The sequence below is a fragment of the Alosa pseudoharengus genome, unplaced genomic scaffold, assembly GCF_046254945.1.
Source record: "Alosa pseudoharengus isolate Yale_2024_CS ecotype anadromous, Long Island Sound unplaced genomic scaffold, YU_APseudo_1.1 YU_APseudo_1.1_scf_19, whole genome shotgun sequence".
Taxonomy (NCBI): domain Eukaryota; kingdom Metazoa; phylum Chordata; class Actinopteri; order Clupeiformes; family Clupeidae; genus Alosa; species Alosa pseudoharengus.
The window spans coordinates 27,938,228-27,959,236 of NW_027468657.1; the positions used below are offsets into that span (position 1 = coordinate 27,938,228).

General features: G+C 45.2%; 1 protein-coding gene across 1 annotated transcript in view; it reads left to right on the forward strand.

Annotated features, from left to right (window-relative positions):
* Positions 1-6,688, forward strand: part of LOC143132570 (protein diaphanous homolog 1-like) — a 22,768-nt gene extending 16,080 nt beyond the window's left edge. Inside the window, exon 4 of the mRNA XM_076292166.1 lies at positions 4,064-6,688. Within this exon, the coding sequence (XP_076148281.1) occupies positions 4,064-4,230 (167 nt within the window). The 3' untranslated portion in view covers positions 4,231-6,688. The remainder of the gene's footprint in view (positions 1-4,063) is intronic.
* Positions 6,689-21,009: the final 14,321 nt, after the last annotated feature.

Sequence of the window (21,009 nt, forward strand, 5' to 3'; positions counted from 1 at the left end):
CCAAACATACACACTCACTCACTCACACTCAAACTGGGTGAGAGAGAGCTCACACAACTTACATATTAACTGAGCCTCTTCACACTAAGGGGATCCTGTCAGTGCAGGGGCCAGGACCCCCCTCCCCTCCCCCAGCCTGAGAGAGCTTGGGCTTCCCTCCCCTCTCCCCCCATAGCTACAAGAGAGTGGTCACACACTTAATCACTTTAGACACACACTCTCACACACACAGCTGCTGTGAGAAATGAATAGGGGTGTGTAGTACAGTGTTCTACCTCTAGAGGTCGCTAGTCACCTCAGTTTATTATGAAAGTATGAGTGTGTGTGTGTGTGAGTCAGAGTCCCCATCTTACACACCCGGCTTCCTGTGAGTGGGTGAATGTCTGCCCTTGTTCTGACTTCATCATGTGTCCGGTGGGTCAGCATCTCTTCATTGTGTGGAAGTACTTCCTTTTAGTCAGACACACACACACACAAAAGAGAGAGAGGGAGAGAGAGAGTGTGTGTCATGGGCTCATATGCTTATTTATACTACTGTCAGAAAAAAAACTTTTTTCTTTCTTTCTTATTCTCAATCTTTGTCTGTCACACACACACACACACACACACAGAAGGAGAGACACACACACACATGCTTGTACACAGCAGAGTGTGGCGTGTAATTAATGATTCCCTGCAGCGCTTTAGCTGACTATGGGTAGTAATGGGGAGCAGATGACCGCCCTTTTTTTCTTCCCTTTCTCTCTCTCTCTCTCTCTCTCTCTCTCTCTCTCTCTCTCTCTGTGATGCACATGTTTAGATTCTTTGTTTTCTGGTAGATACAGTCTGGTCTAGACAGCACATTTCCTGCCTGGGAAACCCCACCCTGTTAACCTGTGGCTTGTGCTAGCTGGGCTGGGATGCTAACTGATAAATAGCTGATAAATCAGTACCAGAGACGGTTGATAAAGCTAACTATAGAATTGTCAGTACGGAAAATCTCTGCCTAGAACTTTAGTGCACTATCTGACTCATTCACATTGGAGTAGCCTGACCAGGATCCCAAAGTATGGCTACAGGATACACATCTATGTATGTTTTCTAGCCACTGTCAGACATGTGTGCTTATACATACAGCATGTATACTCATGGTATACCATTTGTGACCAGCCACCTTTTCACTAGCAGTTTATGTAGTTCATGTTAGTCTCCAACTAACTAATCACTTTGGACGATGCCATCTGCCAGACAACTATGTTTAGATGTAAATTGTATTACATATATTTTCAAATAGAAATGATCTACATGTTGCGGCAGTCTTTTCTGTACGTATACTTTGCTACTTTTTGTTAGGATCTCATTGAACGTTGTCAAATAGAAAATAATTCCCACTGTTGGATTGTAATTCCCAGTTGCCCTCTGTAATCTGCTAGAGGAGAGGGTTCAACTAAGTGTCTGTCTTTGAAGCGGCTTCTTCCCAGCCTCTTTTGTAGGACAACTTTTCTCTTGTTACTCTTATGTGGGTCATTTATGTAACACACAATTAACGTAAAAGTGTGTCAGTAGAGAAGTGTGTGTGTGTGTGTGTGCGTGCTCACACGATGCAAACCAGAAGGGTGAAGTGCTAATTAAATTATACAGCTGGAATATCTTTCTCTCTGTCTCTCTCATTCTCTCTCTCTATCTCTCTCTCTCTCTCTCTCTCCTTTCTCTGTATGTGGGTTGGGTTTAGTCCCCCAGTGCCAGGCTGCTGATAAGAGCGGTTTAGGTGAGAACACACAGCCCTGACCCCTGCCCTTTCCCCCTAGTGAATCCTCATCTGGGTTTCCTCCAGCTCCTGTTCACCTTGATGGACGATGAGCCATGTCTGTCTCGCATGACTAGAATCACATGAAAGTGTGTGCAGCTGTTCTCTGTGTGTGTGTGTGTGTGTGTGTGTGTGTGTGCTTGTTGGGCTGTGGTCACCTCTTCTCTCTCTCACACACACACACACACAGCCACAGCCCTGTCACAAACCCTCTTATCAAACACACACCTGCACACACATACACACACCCTAACAGATTTTTGCTCCCCCCTCACAGACTCAGTGCTCTCCTTGTCGCAGCTCATCTTGGACACCTGCTCGGTAACGTGTGTGTGTTTTTGGTGTGAAGTGCTATACTGCATGGATCGTTATAGATTGTGTTTGCCAAGGGAACCATGTGCCCTGATGTTATCAGGGGACAGCTTGTGTATATGTATCTGTGTGTGTATATGTGTGACAGAGAAAAAGACTCGGCTGTATCCATGGTTCTCTGTGCATGGTTTGGTTGGGCCTTGTGAGCATGTTTAAACAGGCCTGTGGTCTTCAGTGGGTCATTCAGGTTGTGCTGAACTGAATGCCAGGTGTGAATTGAAGCCCAGAATGTAACAATGAATGGACTGTCCCTGAAACACACACACACACACACACACAAATAAAGATATAAAGATAAGAGTATTTATGTTTTGCTTTGTACTAGACAGAAGTAGTATTGTTTTGAATCTAGTCAGATTCAGTCATCAAGTCGATTGCCTTAGTTCAGGGTGAGGACATTTTATCTTTAAATGTTGGGTTGATAAAAAGTCCATCACACCTGATATTTCTCTAAAGCATCCCACTGATTTCTTAATAAGTTAATTATAACACTGCATCATTAGCAAGACCTCTCTCTCTATGTCCAGACATTAGTTCTCTTTCTGTATACATTCAGATTTTTATTTGGGTTTTCCTTCTCTTTTTCTCTGATGTTTTGCGCTAATATAGAATCCTTTGATTAAATACCCTTCACCACACCACCCTCACCAATGCCTCATCAGAATCAGACGTTAATCTAGCGTTACTGTAGTCTTATCATTAATCAGGAGACTGAACACGCTCCGAGCCTGCAGAAGAACTGAGCAATAGCTGCTCTCTTGTTTGTGCAAATCCATGTTGGTCCCATAGCACAAAAGCCCTGGTGTGGTGGCCCTATTAAAATGCACAGATCACTAGAGCAGATTAGTATGTGTGTACTGTACAGTTGTGTGTATGCAGTGCGTGTTAGAGTGAGTAGGGAACATAGCCCTCCGCATCGTTACAGGTTGATTTAAATGCAGCGCACAATCTCATCCTGACCTACATTACCGCATCCAAGATGGCTGCCACCACACAGCTGTCCACCCACGCAAGAGAGAGATGAAGAGACGACGTGGGGAAAGTTGTTGGGATGAAGGCATCAGTGAATAAGGGGAGGGAGAGAGAGGAGGGGGATGCATGGATAGTTGAGAGAAATGACTGGAAGGGATGACTAAGTAGAAAGAGAGAAAAAGGGGGGAACAGTAGTTATGGTGTGGGCGGAGAGGCGAGGGAGAATGGTGTAAGGGGAGCAGGTAGGAGAAGAAAAGGACGACGCTAACATCCTCAGGGTCCAATTTGTCACATTCCATCTCCCCTCTCCGCACACTTCCCCTCCTTCATTTCCCTCACTCCATCCATCTCCCTGCCTCTGCCCCGATCCCTTCCCCCTACCTCTCCCCCCACTGGCTTACGTTTCTCTGGCTGTTCTCTCTCTCTCTCTCTCTTCTCTCTTTCTCGTCGTCTTAAAATAGTCTGTTTATCCATAATACCCTGACATATTTACAAAGTTGCACAGATTCACACTCCCTCGCTAAGCCTTTCTCCATCACGCTTAAGGTTTCAAAATATACTTTGTGTGTGTGTGTGTGTGTGTGTGTGTAAAAAGCATGCATGTGTATGCAGTGGTGTGCTGACCTCCCTCCCATTTCTTGGCTCACTGCTGCCCTGAGCAGGCAACTCTGAGCGGAGCTGCTGTGGGCCGAGCGTCCTCAGGATCCGTCCGTGGGTCAGATGGATTCTCTAACCCTTTAGCCCTCGGACCTCACCCTGTGACCATTGCTTTGGACACTGCCTTGTGTTGTCTTGGGAAATGGGAACTTAAATTTATTTATGCAACTGAAATCAGCATTGATTAACTTATGAGATAATGGACATCTCTCTCTCTCTCTCTCTCTCTCCACCACTCTCTCTTTCTTTCTCTCTCTCTCTTTATCTCTCTTTCAGCTAACCGAAGAGGAGGTGGCCATCCAATGACGAACATTCTCGCCCAAGAGCTGATGCAGGAGGAAGCCACGCCCAAAAAGAAGGAGGCGAAGAGTAAGGAGGAGCCTTTGGGGGACGCGGAGTCACTAGAGAACCTGTTGGAGGACGTCCCCTCCCGCTCCCACTAGCCTCTGAGTCACCCCTGACCACCTTATGGACTTCCTGTGGCGGCCACGAAACGGACTGACCGGTGGGGCTCTTGACTGAGCACACCCCCCTGCGTCCCCTCCTACACGTAGAGCATGCTGGCTGCGTTTTCTTACTGAAGTAGCCCGTGTCACTGAAGACTGGACCTCTCGGTCACTGAGGACTCCGTCTTTCCATTTTTTTTATTTTTATCAACATCTTTAATCTCTTGCTCTTTGTCTCATTGCTCTTACTGCTTCCTGCTTCTCTGTGGGGCCCTTCCAACAGAAGGGCATCATGGGAAAATCCAAAGACGCGCTCAAAAACGAAACTCGTCAGAATTTCGATGGCAATTCCCAATCTGCAGCTGCCAACTCCCAAGTCTGCATCCGAGATCCTGCCAGAATTGGGCTGCCGGCTCAAAGCATTCAGCATTCAGACTTGGGAGTATTTGTTATTTCTGTTTTGTGTTTTTGTTCGTCTGTTTTTTAACATAGTGCTTCTGCAACCACTTTTTTTTTCTTTTTTTCAGTTTGATTCATTGAAAAGGCAAAATAATATAACATGCTCATTTAATAAGTTTCTACACACATTCAAGTGCCAATTTTGAGGTAGGGATTATGTAACTGCACATTTCAGTAATCATCTCATCCTATGATAGTGAGTTAATGGTGGACGGGCAACCAGTCACAAACCTCGTTATTTAGCGGTTAATGTTGTGTTTTTGCTAGCCTGCGCTCGAGATATGTTTATGGTGAATGATGTTTATTAGGGGTAGAGATCTGAAAGGTCTGCTACCTAAACACATGTTATTTTTTGCTTTGTGTTTTGTGTTTCTTTTTTTTGCCACTTTTCTGTCACTTTTTCATCATCTGAAACATTCTGCTGTTGATTATGTTTCTAAATATAGAGAGCCTCTGATCACGAGTGGCCCCAGCCCATTGTGTGTGTGTGTTTGTGCGTGCGCGTGTGTTTATGTGTCTGTGTGTTTGTGTGTGTGTTTATGTGTGTCTGTGTGTGTGTGGGATGGTTGTGTACATTTATGCACTGGCCCTATAATTACTTTGCTGCCTCCACTGTCATAAATACAGTTTCATGTGCGGTGCTGAGGTTTGTGTATGTGTGTGTGAGCAACTCACTGACTAGGAGTCTGTGCAGTGTGTATGTGTGTGTGTGTGTGTGTCAGGGTGTGTTCATCTGTCACAAATATTCAATTTTATACACAGCGCTCTGATCTTTCTGCTGAGTGAACAGTCCACTGTTGGCCAGAACTGCTGAAACAGACATGCCTGCCACATCATGTACATGTGCATGTTGTGGTCAATTCCAAGCGAAATGCCCAAAGGTGGTATGGTAGCATGCATGTGGTATGGTAAATGCAATTTACATAAGAAAGGCAACCGTGTTACCTATGATTGCCTGTGTTGTTTTGGAATGTGCATGTTTGACAGGTAGCCATGTCATTTATGCAGGTACCAGAAATGTGCTTTTTTTGCGTTCTTAAGGTTAATTAAGACATTCATCACACCATATACTACATGGGTATAGAGTCTGTATTGGGATATACAGTCTGTGAATCGACCATGATCATTTTGGGGCTCCCAGTTGGGGCTTGTATCTTAGTCGATCACAGGAAAAAACAATGCACCCATATTAGTCTTTTAAAGCGTTGGTTCCAGGTCTGATTACCTGGCTGTGTTTCCAGTGCCTGTGGCTATTGAAATGCTGACCTCAGATCAGTAACTCGCCCTTGAGACGCTTACTTTGACTCTCATGTCGCCCCCTGAGATCAGGAGCTCACCTCACAGTTACGCTCTGGCGCATTACCATGGCGTTCCAGTGAGGGACTGGGCTGGTTTATTGTGTGTAAGCCACCATGACCAGGTTTTGTGCTCCACACAGTTGTACGTTCAGGACCAAAAATGGCTGTCAACATCAATGAGCTTCCATAAAGCGTGTCTTCCAGGATGTTTTGACTCTAGGGTTCTACCGAACGAAAACATCCCCTCTCGCTGGACTTCATGGAAATGCCACACAACCACCAAAATCATGGCAGCGCTGCACTGCAGTCCGTGGCCCTGCGCAGGCAGGATATGAGGAGGGATGAGAGCCAGCTCGTGGTGAGGGACCGCTTGGTCCTCCGGCATAGAGTCCGTTTCAATTCAGTCCAGAGGGCGGGTCACTGCCGAGCGGTTTTTGCCCATTACGTGTCTTTGTAAGCCACCAAGCAAGAAGCAGAACATGGCAATATTGTCAAAGTAATATATATATATATATAATACTGTAGGTTGCAGAATGTTTCTTTCAGAAAATGCTTGAAGATGTCTGCTGTTATTGTTTTTTCTGAAGTGATGTATTTCTGGAAAAGTATCACTGGAGTAAAAGAAAATCACGCTTTGTTTTTTGACAATTGTTACGGTTTCATTTTCTTTTTGAATAAAAAGGACACTTGATTTTCTACATGTATTTTTATTCATGATTGTGCTTTAATGCATTGAGACTGATTCAGATCTTCGATCTTATGTGGAATTGATTCAGATCGATCACATGTTGATAAGTCATGTTTCAAGGACCTCAATGTAGAAACTCTGTTGCTCAAACTCATATTAAAGCGTCGTCAATAAATTCTTGTCTTTTGCTGTCTGTTTTTTTTTTGGCAAGCCAGTAATGGCCAGTCATTTTTATTTTATGAGTGTGTGTGTGATTTCAAAGTGTTCCCAGTAAGATCCTCAATTTTTATTTGTTTGTGTGCATATTTCTGCTAGCCAGTGGTTTTGTTGTGTGTGTGTGTGTGTGTGTGATGTTTAATGCAGAGCTCGGGGTCCTGGGCCAGAGGAAATTCCACATCAGAGCTGCATTTCTCAGCGCTCCGAGGGGGGATGGAAACCGAATCCATGAAATTACACACACAGCCAAATCTCATGAGCAACTGCTACACTTATCCCCCAGCCCCCCAACACGCATACATACACACACTCACTCACATGTGTAATACTGACACCACCCACCCTTGCATTCATAATGTCTTTCCCGTACATACCTGTGTGTGTGTGTGTGTGTGAGGAGAGCGGAGTGCTCGGAGGAAAGGCTGTTTTTGTGGCCTGCTCTGCAGGCCCACCATCTCTAATCCCCTCAGTATTCCCTCTCTTTCCACCAGCTGCTGCCAAAGTTCCACAGACAGAGATGCAGAACATCCTGACATCCTGTTATAAAGAGTGCACAAGTCTCTCCCTCCCCCACCCACCCTCCTCTCTCTTTCCCTCCCTCTCTCTCTCTGTCCCTCAATGTAGCAGGAAAAACAGGAATGGGGTTAAATTTGTTTTGGAAGCGCTCCCACTGCAGCTCAGCCGGCCATGGAACTCATTTGGCTAAGAATAGCATTGGGTGCATCATTTAATTTCTTCGTCACTACTTTGTGAGTTGCAAAACATATGTCCTCCATACTCAGGGAGATAACCAACTGTGTGTGTGTGTGTGTGTGCACACGCTTAAGAGAACGTGGCATGCTAGCCTATGACTCATCCCTTTGAAGATGTTCAGCTACATTGTTCTCATATGCTTTGATGTGAGTGACTGGTCTGTATATTTTAAAGTTATAGTTTCATAATCATTATTCTATGAAAAGATCTATCTTCTGTTCTATAACACACACATAAAAAACAAACTACATAAAAAGCACCCACCACCGCCTGCCAAAAAAAAAAGAAATATGCAATATGCTAGTATATTAACTAGCATATTGGGATTGGTGTTTAGTTTGAGCTGTCATGGAGATCCATCAAGAGGGTGTGTTTGGGCTGGTGCAGAGTGTGTGTGTGGCTTTGGTGGTTTTGGGAGTTGTGTCTTGGAGTAGGATCATATTTTTAGGAGGTCTGTCTATGGTTGTGTTTTTCACTGGATTTCTCTGATGGCTGAAGGTTGCTGGTTGTGTGTACTTTGTATTGTTGGGAGTGATGCTTTGTCCTTGTGTTCCATTAGTATGCCAGTTATTTGGCAGATGTCAGAACTGAGAAGCCTATTATCTTGGTCTTTGGTTGTGTGTGTGTGTCTGTATGTGTGTGTGCGTGCGTGCATGTCTAAAGCTTTAATTGAGTTATCCTTTAAAACCCCATGGCTCATGCAGGATATCAAACAATATTCCCATCTCACTGTTATCACACTTTGCTATCTGTCTCTCTGTGTGTCTCTCTCTGGTTGTGTGTGTATGTATAAGGGTGTGGTGTTCTATGGACATACGTGTTTGCACCCTCAAAGTCTAATTACCTTTGGCCCCCAACAGCTCCAGGTGTGTTTACTCATGTGTCTGCCTACGCATTGAAAGCCAATGTGTGATGGTTTGTGTGTGTGTGTATTTGTGTGTGTATGAGTGTTTATGGGGGTGTGTTTGCCACCCCTGGATCAAGAGTTTGACCTCTGACCTTGTGCAGGAGCCTATAAAGCAACAGTTGGGTCTCCATTCCTCTGTTAAAAACCTCTCCATGTCCTCAAACCATTCCCACCCATCTATCAGAGAAAAACAAAAGAGTGTGATGAATGAATTAATAAATGAATGAATGGATGGATGAATGAATGAAACTCACTCTGGGCTAACTAAAGAACAGAAAGCTGTTCATCCACATGTTTAACAGAACGGGAATCGTTACACAATCCTCTCCACTCAGCTGCAATGTTGCAGTATTTAGGGTGTGTGGGCTGTTAGCTTTGAAAAAAAAAAAAACGACTATTTTTGAAAACATCCTGTTAATTAAAGTGGTGATGTTTTATGTCTGCATTTATGTGTGTCTGTCTGTCCCAGTGTGTGCGTGTTGTTTCTGTTTGCACCGTCTTCCTTATAAAATAACATTTGGCACAGAATCTACTTTAACTTGAAAGGAAAAGTTTTCAGCCAGTCTTGGAGTCATTAGATTATTCTGCCTTTGTCTCTCTTTAATCTTTCTCATGCTCTTTCTCTCTCTCCGTCTCCCTCCCTTCATCCCTCCCTCCCTGCCCCCTCCTCTCCCCTCTCTCCATCTCCTTCTCCAGGCATCATTAATTCAGTCTCTTTCTCCCCGCCATTATGAGGCTGTTTGTGGAGAATGAGCTCAAAGCATGCTGCATAATTGGCCCGATCGTGGCCGGGCAACACAATGACATCCGCATTGATACAGTAATGAGCCCCAGGGAGGCGGCTGACCAATGGCCGCGTAGAGTCGCGGTTCTCAGGCCCACCGATTGGCTGGCAGCGCGTCCCTCGTGGTCTCCAGGTAGCCGGCTGAACCTCGGCGAGCATTCACACACTCCCCCCCCCCCCCCCCCCCCCCCCCCCCCACACACACACACACACACACACACACAGATGCGAGTTCAGTGTGGTGGGTCTCTGTGCTTTCCACCCACTGAGAGGGAGAGACAGCATGTGCTAATTCCTTCGCCATGTTTGTTGTGTTCGCCCTCAGTCAGTGTGGTAGCAGCCTCGCCAGCCTGTGGGTGAGTTGGTAATCAGAGCACAGTTCAATCGCTCTCTTTCTCCCTCTTTAAGTTCTCCTGGAATGTCTAAATGCACCCCCACCACACACACACATACACGTACTACACACATACCTCTTTCTCTTTCCTTGGCTAATTTTTCTCTTTCACTCTTTCTCTTTCTTCTAGTCTTGGCAGGGTGGGCTGGGAAAACAAATGGAGCTGAGTTTTTTTCCCTTCTTTTTCGAGCTCCTTCTCTTGTGGTTTTTTTAGGATTGTCTGAGGCTCAGCTTGAGTCCACCTTTCCCCCTTGGAGAGAGTGTTTTTCCTCAGAGGCTCAGTCAGGAAAAATGTGCTCACCCAGCATGGAGATAGTGAGAGAGAGCTGGAGGTGATGACTAATGAAAAACTGCCTTTATCTAACAGATTCCGATTCACACACACTCACACAGTCACAACTTACATTGTAATGGACTGTTCCAGTTGTGGCCCCTGACCTGACACACAGAACTGTTTCAGAGTCAGCTGATGTCTAGAGGAACATCTCTCTTCATTCCTGGCCATGCTGCTGGCTCAAGGGAGCCTGTGTACGTATATGTGTGTGTGTGCGTGTGACTGTTTGTGTGTCTGTGTGTATATGTGTCTGTTCCTGTGTGTGTCTGTGTGTGTGTGTGTCTGTTTATGTGTGTGTGTGTCTGTTTATGTGTGGGTGTGTATGTGTGTGTGTGTGTGTGTGTGTGTGCACGCACATGTGTGTGTTTTGCATGTACTCATTCAGAGCCTGCTTCCATATCATATTATATAGTGCATTAAGATGAAAGTCTTTCCCCTTCCATGTTCCTCAGTAAGAGGGCTATCTGGGCTATGGCATGTATGACATGAGCATCTGCAATCTTGCAATTAGCACATGCAATTTAGACTCTAATGTCAATTAAGCCCAGCAAGACCTGCTGGGGTCAACCAATTGGCTATGCTCTTTTGACACACAGTGACATCTTAATTTCTGTCACATCAGAAGACCTATGTTAGGAAGAAACACACACATGCACACTCATAACTGATTGTTATGTTTGTTTTGTCTCTGTGGGAAAACAACCTATTTGGGGGTTGCGATGGAGGGTTCCGAGCGTTAACACAACACATCATACTCGGGAGACTGGGTCTCAACGCGAGCGAAGCGAAGAAAAACAGGGATGGATGAGAGTGTCCTTCACCGGGAGGAAGACAAAGAGAAAGGGAAAAGCTACGCCATTTAAGCTCATCATAGCGCTACCGTCCAGCCGGGAGTTTTTCAGGAACAAAGCGGACATGGCCTACTTATCGTCCTCTGAGCTTCTTGAGCGGAACAAGTGGATCTCCCTCCCACTCCCTCTTGCACCGCCGCCATTATCACTCGAGGACTTGAGAGCCGAGGCGGCATTTTGGGCATCAACCAAGGAATACCAACAAGGAGCTATAGACAAGGTCTTGTAAACAAGTGACACAACACAATGAAATGTCTCAGAACACTGGAAAACCACCGAAGACACTGCTGTTAGGCCTACAGCATCCCTGAGGTCATGTTTTACTGTCGTGCCTGTTGGGTGAAAGAGATGGGATGAATAATAGAATGCAGATTAAATAAATTACATTTGTGAAGCAGTGTTCACTAAAGGCCAGAATTGTCAGACCTGCTTTATCCCAGGCATCCTGACATGAAACAGCGTGACTCAGAAAGAGTTGACATTCTGGGACAGTACTGGGACATAAATCCCAGCATTACAAACTGACATCTGCGTCATTCTTCCGTTAACGGTGATTTCATCTGATAACTCTAATCCTCTCTAATAGGCCCAGATGATACTACAGTCCCCGCCACGACCCCTGTTATTGGGATGTTTTCCAGAAGGGACACAAAGCCTTTTCATATAGACTATCTGACTATTTTTCTCTTCACTACTTTGTACTTACATCTTCTCTCTTAGTTGCTTTCTTCACAGAGAATGCTGACAGCATATCAATCAGGGTCACACAGTCCCACAACACTCAGAGAGTCCAAATCACTTTCTTTCTAACTGTTGTTATCTACCACCAAACACCATACAAGAGACTAGTGCATACCCAGAAGACTAACTGGTTTATATTAACTGAATAACTTGATGGAGGAACTGCACTCCACACACACTTCAGGCAGTTCAGCAGAACAAAAAGGAAAGATTTGTTTGTTACCGTACACACGGTTTTATACGCACTCATCACGTGCCCTTATTAACATACCCTTATTAACACCTCATTGGCCCTGACCTGCCAGCATTAGCTGCACAGTAGCATTGCCAGCAAAATAAAAGTTCTCTCTGTTTAATTGAGGGCATACTTCTTCCATACATGTCAACACTAGTAACAGCCAATGCTATCTGCAAATGAAGCACTATCACTGAGGTGATGATGATGATGATGGAGTAATAGGGGTGTAGTTCCATGACCCTGGATGACAATGATGTGGAGAACTGACTGTGTGTCGTGTGTGAAGGCAAGGCAGGCTGTCTGCTGCACTGAGGGATGTTAGCCTCAGGTCTGACCCATATTCCCCCAGGTCAGTGCACACGCATGGGTTTGGTTGTGTGGTATGTGTTTAGGTTTCAGATCTAACATGTTTATATGTTTAGAATTATGTTTACTGTTTACTGAACACTGTTATGACTTTGGCACAAATAAAAACATCCCAGTATGTGCATGTAACCTTGCATGTGTGAATATATATTGTGTGTGAGTGTGTGTGTGCACGCATCCTTAAGAGTATGGTCACTGTGCTGTCTGTGACCAGTGAGCGTGAGAGGAAGACAGATACAGGTCGGTATGTCTGGGTTTCGAGGTTGATGTGACAGGTCAGTGTGAGGCTGAGTTGGACGCTATATTTCCACCCAGTCCTCTGCTCCACCGCCGCCCCACCCACCCCCAACCCCGGGATGTAGGCACGGCTCCACCTCCCCCTTTGGATACGGGCACTGTGGCACGAGAGCTGTCTGGGTGGGGTTGGCACAGACTGCGCTGGTTTCAGCAGTGTGCCGTGTGGAGAACCTTTAAACAGCAGCAGCAAGGCTGTTTACATTGGTACGAGTTTTTCCGCACAGTCAGGGCACAGACAGGAAAGCCAACATCATCTACACCCAGACCTCCGAGCAGCGTCCAAAGCCGCGTGACAGAAACCTCAAAACATCCACTTGAGCTCTTGCAGCAGTCCATTCATGTCAGACACTAAGCCTAAGTGTTGTCTATTATAATACAGCTATCAAATATATCATCTCTATACCAACTGACATTTAGATTTGGACAGATATGAGGACGCATGGGCACTCAGAGACTACTGGAACATGGTTTGTTTGGGATTAGGTTTATGGAACAAGTACAAATGAAGACATAATACATTTTGGTGACTCACAAACCTGTTTGTGATCTAGAGTCTTTCTTCCTTCCTTCCTTAGAGGAACCAGGCCATGAAGAGTTACGCCAAAGGAGACAATCCATGCAAGTATACAAATATTTGTACCCCCAGGTAAACAGTTCTATAGTCTGAGTTGTGTATGTTTATGTCATGTTCATATCTATGTATGTGTAATTGTGTATACATGTTAGTGTGTGCCTGTGTGTGTGTATCTCTGCACATGCGGGAGGACGTGCTCATTCCCAGTTATATAATTATATAAATAAAGTTATATAAATGGTCATCACCCCCTCTCATGCCCTTCTGAGGTGATGCTCATTGATCTGAGCTGGAAAGGCTTGGATTGACCCACATGAGTGTGCAGCCCAGGCAGAGCAGGGTGAGGGGTGGCCGGCACTGTCCAGCAGCAGGCCTGACAGGGGCACTGGGGCATGCACGATGGATGGGGTCAAATAGGAGGAGTGGAGTATAAGGGTCTCTCTCTCAAACACACATTCTCTCTCTCTCTCTCTTTCTCTCTCTCTGTCACACACCCACACACACACACATATATATATATATATATATATATACACACACGCACACACACACACACACTGTGTGAGTGCTCAGTGTGCATGCATTGAAGAGCAATGGTGTGGTCTTGATGTAATTAACCCCATCAATTTGTCATTGGTGTCAATATAAGAGCCATTTCAAAGGAATCAACAGGGAGCTGGGTTAGTCACACAGTGTGCAACACACACACACACACACACACACACACACACACACACATAAAGTTACACACACACACACACACACTTACATACGTACATGCCGGAAGCCCTTAAAATAAGCCTGAATTGCTGCTGTTGTTCTTTGTTCTCTATTTCAGTCTCTTCCCGCGCGTGACCCTGAGGGCTGTGGCTCTGGACTGATAACTGACTCCACATTGGTGACATATTTATCCCAGGGCGTGTGTGTGTGTGTGTGTGTGTGTGTGTGTGTGTGTGTGTGTGTGTGTGTGTGTGTGTGTGTGTGTGTGTGTGTGTGTGTGTGTGTGTGTGTGTGTGTGTGCGTGCGTGCGTGTGTATGTATGTGTGTGTGTGTGTGTGTCCAAACTCCTTTTTAGTGGCATATTTATCCCAGCTTATACCCATATTCATGGTCCTGTGTGTGTGTGTGTGTGTGTGTGTGCGTGCGTGCATGTCTAAACTCTTTTTTAGTGGCATATTTATCCTAGCTCATACCCATATTCATGGTTCTGTGCGTGTGTGTGTGTTTGTGTGTGTGTGTGTGTGCATGAACAAGCCCACGCTTAAGGACTTAGTCACCCCAAAGCTGAGGACGAAGAGATAAAAGACTGTGTGTGTGTGTGTGTGTGTGGGAGGCATGGGTTGGGGGTGCTGGCTCAGGACAGTGCTTTGTGTGTTTGGTAGAAGTGTGAAAGAAGAGGAAATTGTCTGCAGGGATGTGTTAGTAAATCTCTTATTTGTAGCAAATCTACTGGTGAGGTCATGTGATGGTGACGCACACGTGCTTGAGTTCATTTCAGTAATGAGGTATTTGACAACATGGCACACAACTCTGCCAGACGCACCCCACCCTGTGAAGGCAGGCTATTTAACAAGGATGACATCATCCTTTTTGGGAGCCGTTGCCATGGATACCATCACCTCTTGCCAGTGAACGTCAATCCCCCCCCCCCGGACACTTTTCCTCTCTTTCTCTCCCAATTTTCCTCTATCCGTCTTTCCATCCCTCTTTTTCTCTAACTATCTCTTCCAATTACCCTTTTCTCCCGAAGAGCCCCAAAAATATATCTCCTTTCTTCTCTTCATCATGCATCCCCATTTCCCCCTCGCTCTCTCTCCCTCTTTTGCTTGCTCTCTTTCTCATCCCATCAGCAGCATGTTCTCTCCACTTCCCTAATCCCCACCACCCTCAGCCCTCCACTTTACACCACTTTCACGCTCTCTTCTATTGAGTAAAAATAGATAACAAAGTCAAAAGCCTTTTAAAAATTCACCCGGTGCAGTAAGAACAGAACTCTTCTTCACCCCCCCCACCCCCCCCCCCCCCCCCGGGCAGCTGGTAACCTTTTACATGGCCGCAAACCGAGCTGGACAATGTCAGGATGGACAGGCGCAGGGCGAGGAGCGCGGGAGCAAGGCCGAGGGCGAGGGGACGAGTGAAAGGGCCCATTCTGTGTCGGCGTGACAGTAAGGAGCTTAGAGACTCTCTCCGCAGGCTGAGCTCAGAGAGAGGGAGACGGGAGAGGAGAGAGCAGCGCAGCAGGAGCACAGGAGCGCTGAGGGCCAGGGAGTCTTCTCTCTCTCTCCCTCTCTCTATCTCTGTATCCCTCTCTCTATCTCTCTCTCTGTATCTCTCTCTTTCCCGCTCTTTCTTTCCTTCTTTCTTTCTCTTTCACACACACTATCACAGTAGTGAGATAGTCTCAGGTCTCAGGATGTTTAAATCCTTGGTGGAATCAATCCTAGAGAGCATATTATAGTATAATATATACAATATTACAAAGGAGTGGTGTATGAGGGGGTTGTAATTCATGGCAATACTCTGCTTTTAGGTTTTGAAAAGCCAGGAGTATCCCTGACTCTCTCTCTTTCTCTCTCTCTCTCACGCACACACACACACACACACACACACACATTGATAAACACACCTACATATACATATACAGTATGTAATCTCTTGATCTTGAATAGCCTCGCATATTTCTATGCAGCAAACGCTACTTTGCAAATATTTATTTTATGCCATTTGGTCATCCTTACCCTTCTCTTCCCCTCAGTGGCTCTCTGCAGGTGGCCTGTTGCTATAAACAAACCTCTAAACGGTTTCCTGCCACCTGTGCTCACTGGCTGATCACACACAGACAATTGCCCACACACACACACACACACATACACACACACAGGTGTTTGGTATTCCCTAGCCTCCGGCATCAGTCCAGACCACTCGGGATCTTGGGGAGAGAGGGAGAGCGAGGGAGGGTTGGGGTTACCATGGAGACGAGTCTTGAGGCCCTCTTGCTTTACAAGAACTGCATCTCTCTCTCTCTCTCTCATTCCCTTCCCCAATCTCTTTTCTCTCTGTCATCACAGCCCCAGCCCATGAATATTTAAAGAGGATGGAGAGAAATGTGCCAGCTTTTTCTCCTCTCTTTCATCTTTCACCAAAGAGCGGAGAAAATAGACGTAAAGCTGGGGAAGAGATGGAGCAGGAGGAGGGAGGTGGTGGTGTGGAGGGTTAGGGTGGCTGTTCATGCTTTGAGCTCAGTGAAGTAGGGCAGTGGATCTATCTGCAGTGACTGAGCTGAGCACAGCTAAGTGCTAAGAGGCTTCCTGCAGTAGTGGATCGGCCAGCAGCCCAGCTTACACACACCCTCTCTCTCCCAGTACACCACCTGTCCTGTCGTACTCCGCTGTGCTACCCACTGGCGCCGTGGGGCTTAAATAGGTGCTGCTGTGTTCAAGAGACTTGCATATTTATAGAGCTAGTGTAGCACTGACATTTATGTAGAGCATTAGTGTTTTGGTGTAGTGTAGTAGTATTTACATCTCTTTTGCAATGTAGTTTGAATGTTATTTCTCATTTTGTAAGTCACTTTGGATAAAAGTGTCTGCTAAATGATTAAATGTAAATATTTTGGATTGGAAATGTGAAGCCTTCATCTTTTGTTAATATTTCCTTTCCTTGTGCCAAGCTTTCGGTCTGTTATGCTTTTCCTTTGAAAAGAAGTTAGTGGTCTTGTCATGCATGCCACGATGGCACAGTGTAACTGGCTTCAAAGGAGCAGTTCTCTAGATTTATACCCAAACTCCAGTCAGGTGTTGCTCATTGCCCGTGTCAGGTCAGCTTTCCTGAGAAAGGAATCCCTTCCTGCATGTCGACGCGTCCCGGTGATTTTCACACCAGCCTCCCAGGCCGTGCTCCCTCCCGACCTTCCAGCCCTCCGTGCTGTCTTTGGGGACTCATACGCTGGCTGTCGACGTTCTGCTGATTTAAGGCTGGTCAAGGCTCCTGCTGGAATGCCTGTCAGGTCAGAGGTCAGGCCAGTGCCCGTAAGAGTGCTGCAGAGGGACAGAAAAGGGTTGTTTGTAACTCCATTCAGCTTGACACCCTGCTGGGTTGATTTAGACATGGTGGGCTGGCTATGTAAGCCATGTAACATAGATGATGATCTACGAATCATCTCCATATTATTGTTGTTACCAAGCAATCAAACTCTCCAAGTCAAACAAAGAAATTTCCAACAAGTTTATATCCCAGTCCAGAGTATATAGTCTTTGCTCTGCCTGTCAACAGCAACCTAATTTGGACATTTGATGTCCTGGAGGCTCAGTCGCTAACGTGCTGCTAGCCTTAGCTTGGCTCACTGAGAGACTTCTGAGAGGATTAGCTGAGCTCTGTGTAGCTGCTGCCCAGTCGGACTTAAAGACGCCTTTAGGGACATGTGTCACACACTTCAATTAATTAAAAGACTCACATGCTAAATCTGCAAGCTGTAGCATTTTAAAGGAGCTAAATTGGTGCTAAACTGAGTTCATTCTCGGGAGGATTTTGTGACACTCATTTGATATGGATGGTAAAAGTCATTACTTCATGCTAATTAGAAGTGTATGATGATAGTGCTGAGATGGTAATGTGGTAACGTTGTGGTAATGGAAACTGTGGATGGATTCCAGACTGCCCTTCCCAAGACAAACAAAAGTAGGAAACCATTGGTTGAAATGGCCTGAGTGTTGAGTGGAAGCCATCCCAGAATATCCTCTGCACCTGCTTCCTTGACAACACCTGTTGCCATGCCATGGTGTAGTGGTGTAGATGACCCAGGTTCGTGTCTGCATGTCTCGCATGTTCTGCATTGACACTAACTTAACACTCCTCTCTCTCTCTCTCTCTCTCTGCTTCCCTCTCTCTTATACTGTCATACAAATAACTACATGCCTGCTAAGCTATATAGGCAGTAGTTATCTGGAGTCAATGTTATATTGCAGTGGTTTCCTTCTAAGTATACCGTGGATGTATTTCATTTAAGTAGCAAAGGAAGTAAAAGTAAGAATTGGTAATTAGCTTTCCCTTTCATGACCAATCATCAACTTCATACTTTACATCACAGTTTGGCTCACGACAATTTTGAGGTATTTTTTAAGTACTTTTTTCAGCGGTGGATTTATATGAAGCCATTTGAACAGTGTCAAGAAGACAAGATGCAGTGAGAAGAAAATATGTTTCTGTCCAGTTCTCACTTGTTGCCGACTTGACCATTGGTTGGGGCTATGGGCTAGTAGTCAGTGATTAGTCATAGGTTGGGGATTTTCTTCTCTCCTGAACTCTCTTTAGTTTTCTCTTCCTTCATTTTTGCCTAGTCCCTGAAAAGTGGAGCAAGGCGTTTCTATGACAACTGCAGCTGTGGTGTGGAAATGGATTTCCCCACCTTCCGGGCCATCTGTAGAAGGTGTGTGTGTGTGTGTGTGTGTCTTTTCTGATACTACTGATCAGAGGCAGTCAGACGTGAGTTGCTAAGTCACAGCACTGAAGGAACTTTACCTCTGACTAATCCTGTTTTAGAGATTTGTATCATTGTATCTGTCCTTTTCTTTCCTACTCCACCCTTCCTTCCATCTCAGTAGCATCTGTCTTGTCCTCAGTAGACTCTCCGTCTACCCCCCTGTACAAAACACTGTCCCCTGCCCAATACAGATGACTGTCTCCTCCATTTTCTCACCCTTAGTTTTGTCTCCCCTTTTTCCTTCTGAAAAGACGAGTGTGATGTATCCATGGCAACGGTGTGGTGGTGTATGTGGATTTCCCTCTCCTGTCAGACTCTCCATTAGTGTGTGTCCATGTAGAAATTCCAGGAAAGTGCATGTTTTAAACTACTCACTTGCCAGTTGCCACCCACCAGAACCTTCATTATCATTGTTTAAGTTGTTCATTTGGTGCAGATTGAGTTCCACATGGCTCAGGGAAGCATTCTTACTACATTTATAGTGTTGCCTCACATACACACAAAAGAGATGGCCTTATTTAACAGCACTGCACAGTTAGCAGATAGATTAAACATGGTTTAGAGTTTTGCAATCCCAGAGACAGTAGTTGTGATATTGTTTGTTAGGAGAGCCACCATTACCAAGAGAAAAAATCTGGAAAAACAGACTGTAATGTTTTAATCTATTTCAAAATAGGTCAGTTTACTGTTTATGTTTAGTCTCCATATAAGTGAATGTGATTGAAGAACGGCATGATAAGAATGCTGATAAGCTACTCTGATAAGAATGATTGCCCCACGTCCTGTTTTTCTGCACAGAAGAAAACACTTTTTTATTAAATAATGTCACACTGACTAATCTTGTAATTCAAGTGAAACATCTCTTGATGAACATTTGAGGGCAAATGCCCCCCCCCCCCCCCCCTCCCATTTCTTAGCATCTATTCAAAACAGATAGCCTGTACTGGTGTATTAGGTTGGTATATTATTCTCCACCTTTTAATCAAGTAAAAGCAAGGTCTATGACAGGGTGTATTCTCATGTCAAGACCAAGACCATAGCTAGCTTATGGGTCAAACCCACTTCCATTTAATTGTGCTAAGCTAGGCTAACTGTGTTAGACTGGGTTATTGCACACAGAGAGAAGACAAATAAGTATCCTCTTATCTACCTCTGGGGTAGATGGAAATAAGCTAATTCCCCAAAAGTTTGCATGTTCCTTTAAGTCTCTCTCTCCCTCTTTTACTCTTTCTCTCTCTCTGCCTCCCTTTTCCTTTGAATATGTAACTTTGAAAGTGGTAGGCCAACTCCATCCACAGCTGAAAAAACAGGCCACATCATTTTGGCAGGAGAAACCAGCCTTGAGCCTTTACAGCAGAGAGACAGAGAGAGTAACAGAGAGAGAGAGAAGGAATTTGTAGCCATGAAAGAGAACATTGTGTCAGATAGCCTACTTTCATCTTCGCTCTCTGAGGGCGCTGTGCTAGCATCGCTAACTGTCTGACCGATTTAGTGGATTTAGCAAAGTAATGCTACACCAAATGTGCATGCTGTTGGATTTAAAGGAGTTAGCGAAACATACTCCAGAAGACACCTTAAAAAAGAACATGTCCAAAATATAGCATTTCTGCAGTAAATTGCAGTAAAGTAGGCTAGGCTACAGTACTATGTAGTGCAATGCAGTTTTGCATTCCCTACAATGAACTGCACATGATTCTTCCAAAACTGCTGTTTTTATACTCACTTTGACACTTGAAGTTGTGCAGTTACTTTTTGGAAGGGACCAATGGGCTCATTGTGATTAACTCGCTATCTGAATCGCTATCTGAATCACTGCAAGTTTGAAAGCGTACGGAACATCTGAACGAACAATGTGAACACCGAAAATCCGACACCAGAAAAGCAAAACATCTGAACATAGCCTGCTGACTTGCACTGTAGGCCCGCTAGGCTACTATTAGTTCTTGTAGGCCTACTGTCCCGTCTCATTTAAGCTCCAAATTTCATGTCACCCCGGGAGCCCACATGCTTCAATGTGTCATATAGTGTTACTGCTGTCACAAAAATGGTGCTGACCGTGGCGACACTTGGGCTTTGCTGACCAGATGGGTTTGTGACGGGAGAGTGAGCCTGGTAGGGGGTGCGGAGGAATGCGAACGGACACATGCTCCGGAGCTGACCACCGACTCTAGGGAGCAGAGCGGCGACAAGCTAGACTAGAAGACTGTCCATCTGTCCCAAGATCGATAGGTCAAGACAAGAAGAAAGACACTGAAACTACGAGGGATACTGTGCTTTGTTTTGTGTCAGTTCTGACGAAGAGTCTTGTTTGCTGGTTCTAATTAGGTTGATTTGACTTTTTTTAATTAATTTTTTGTCTTGAGTCAGAGTGCTCCACATTCCTCATCTGTCTTTGTA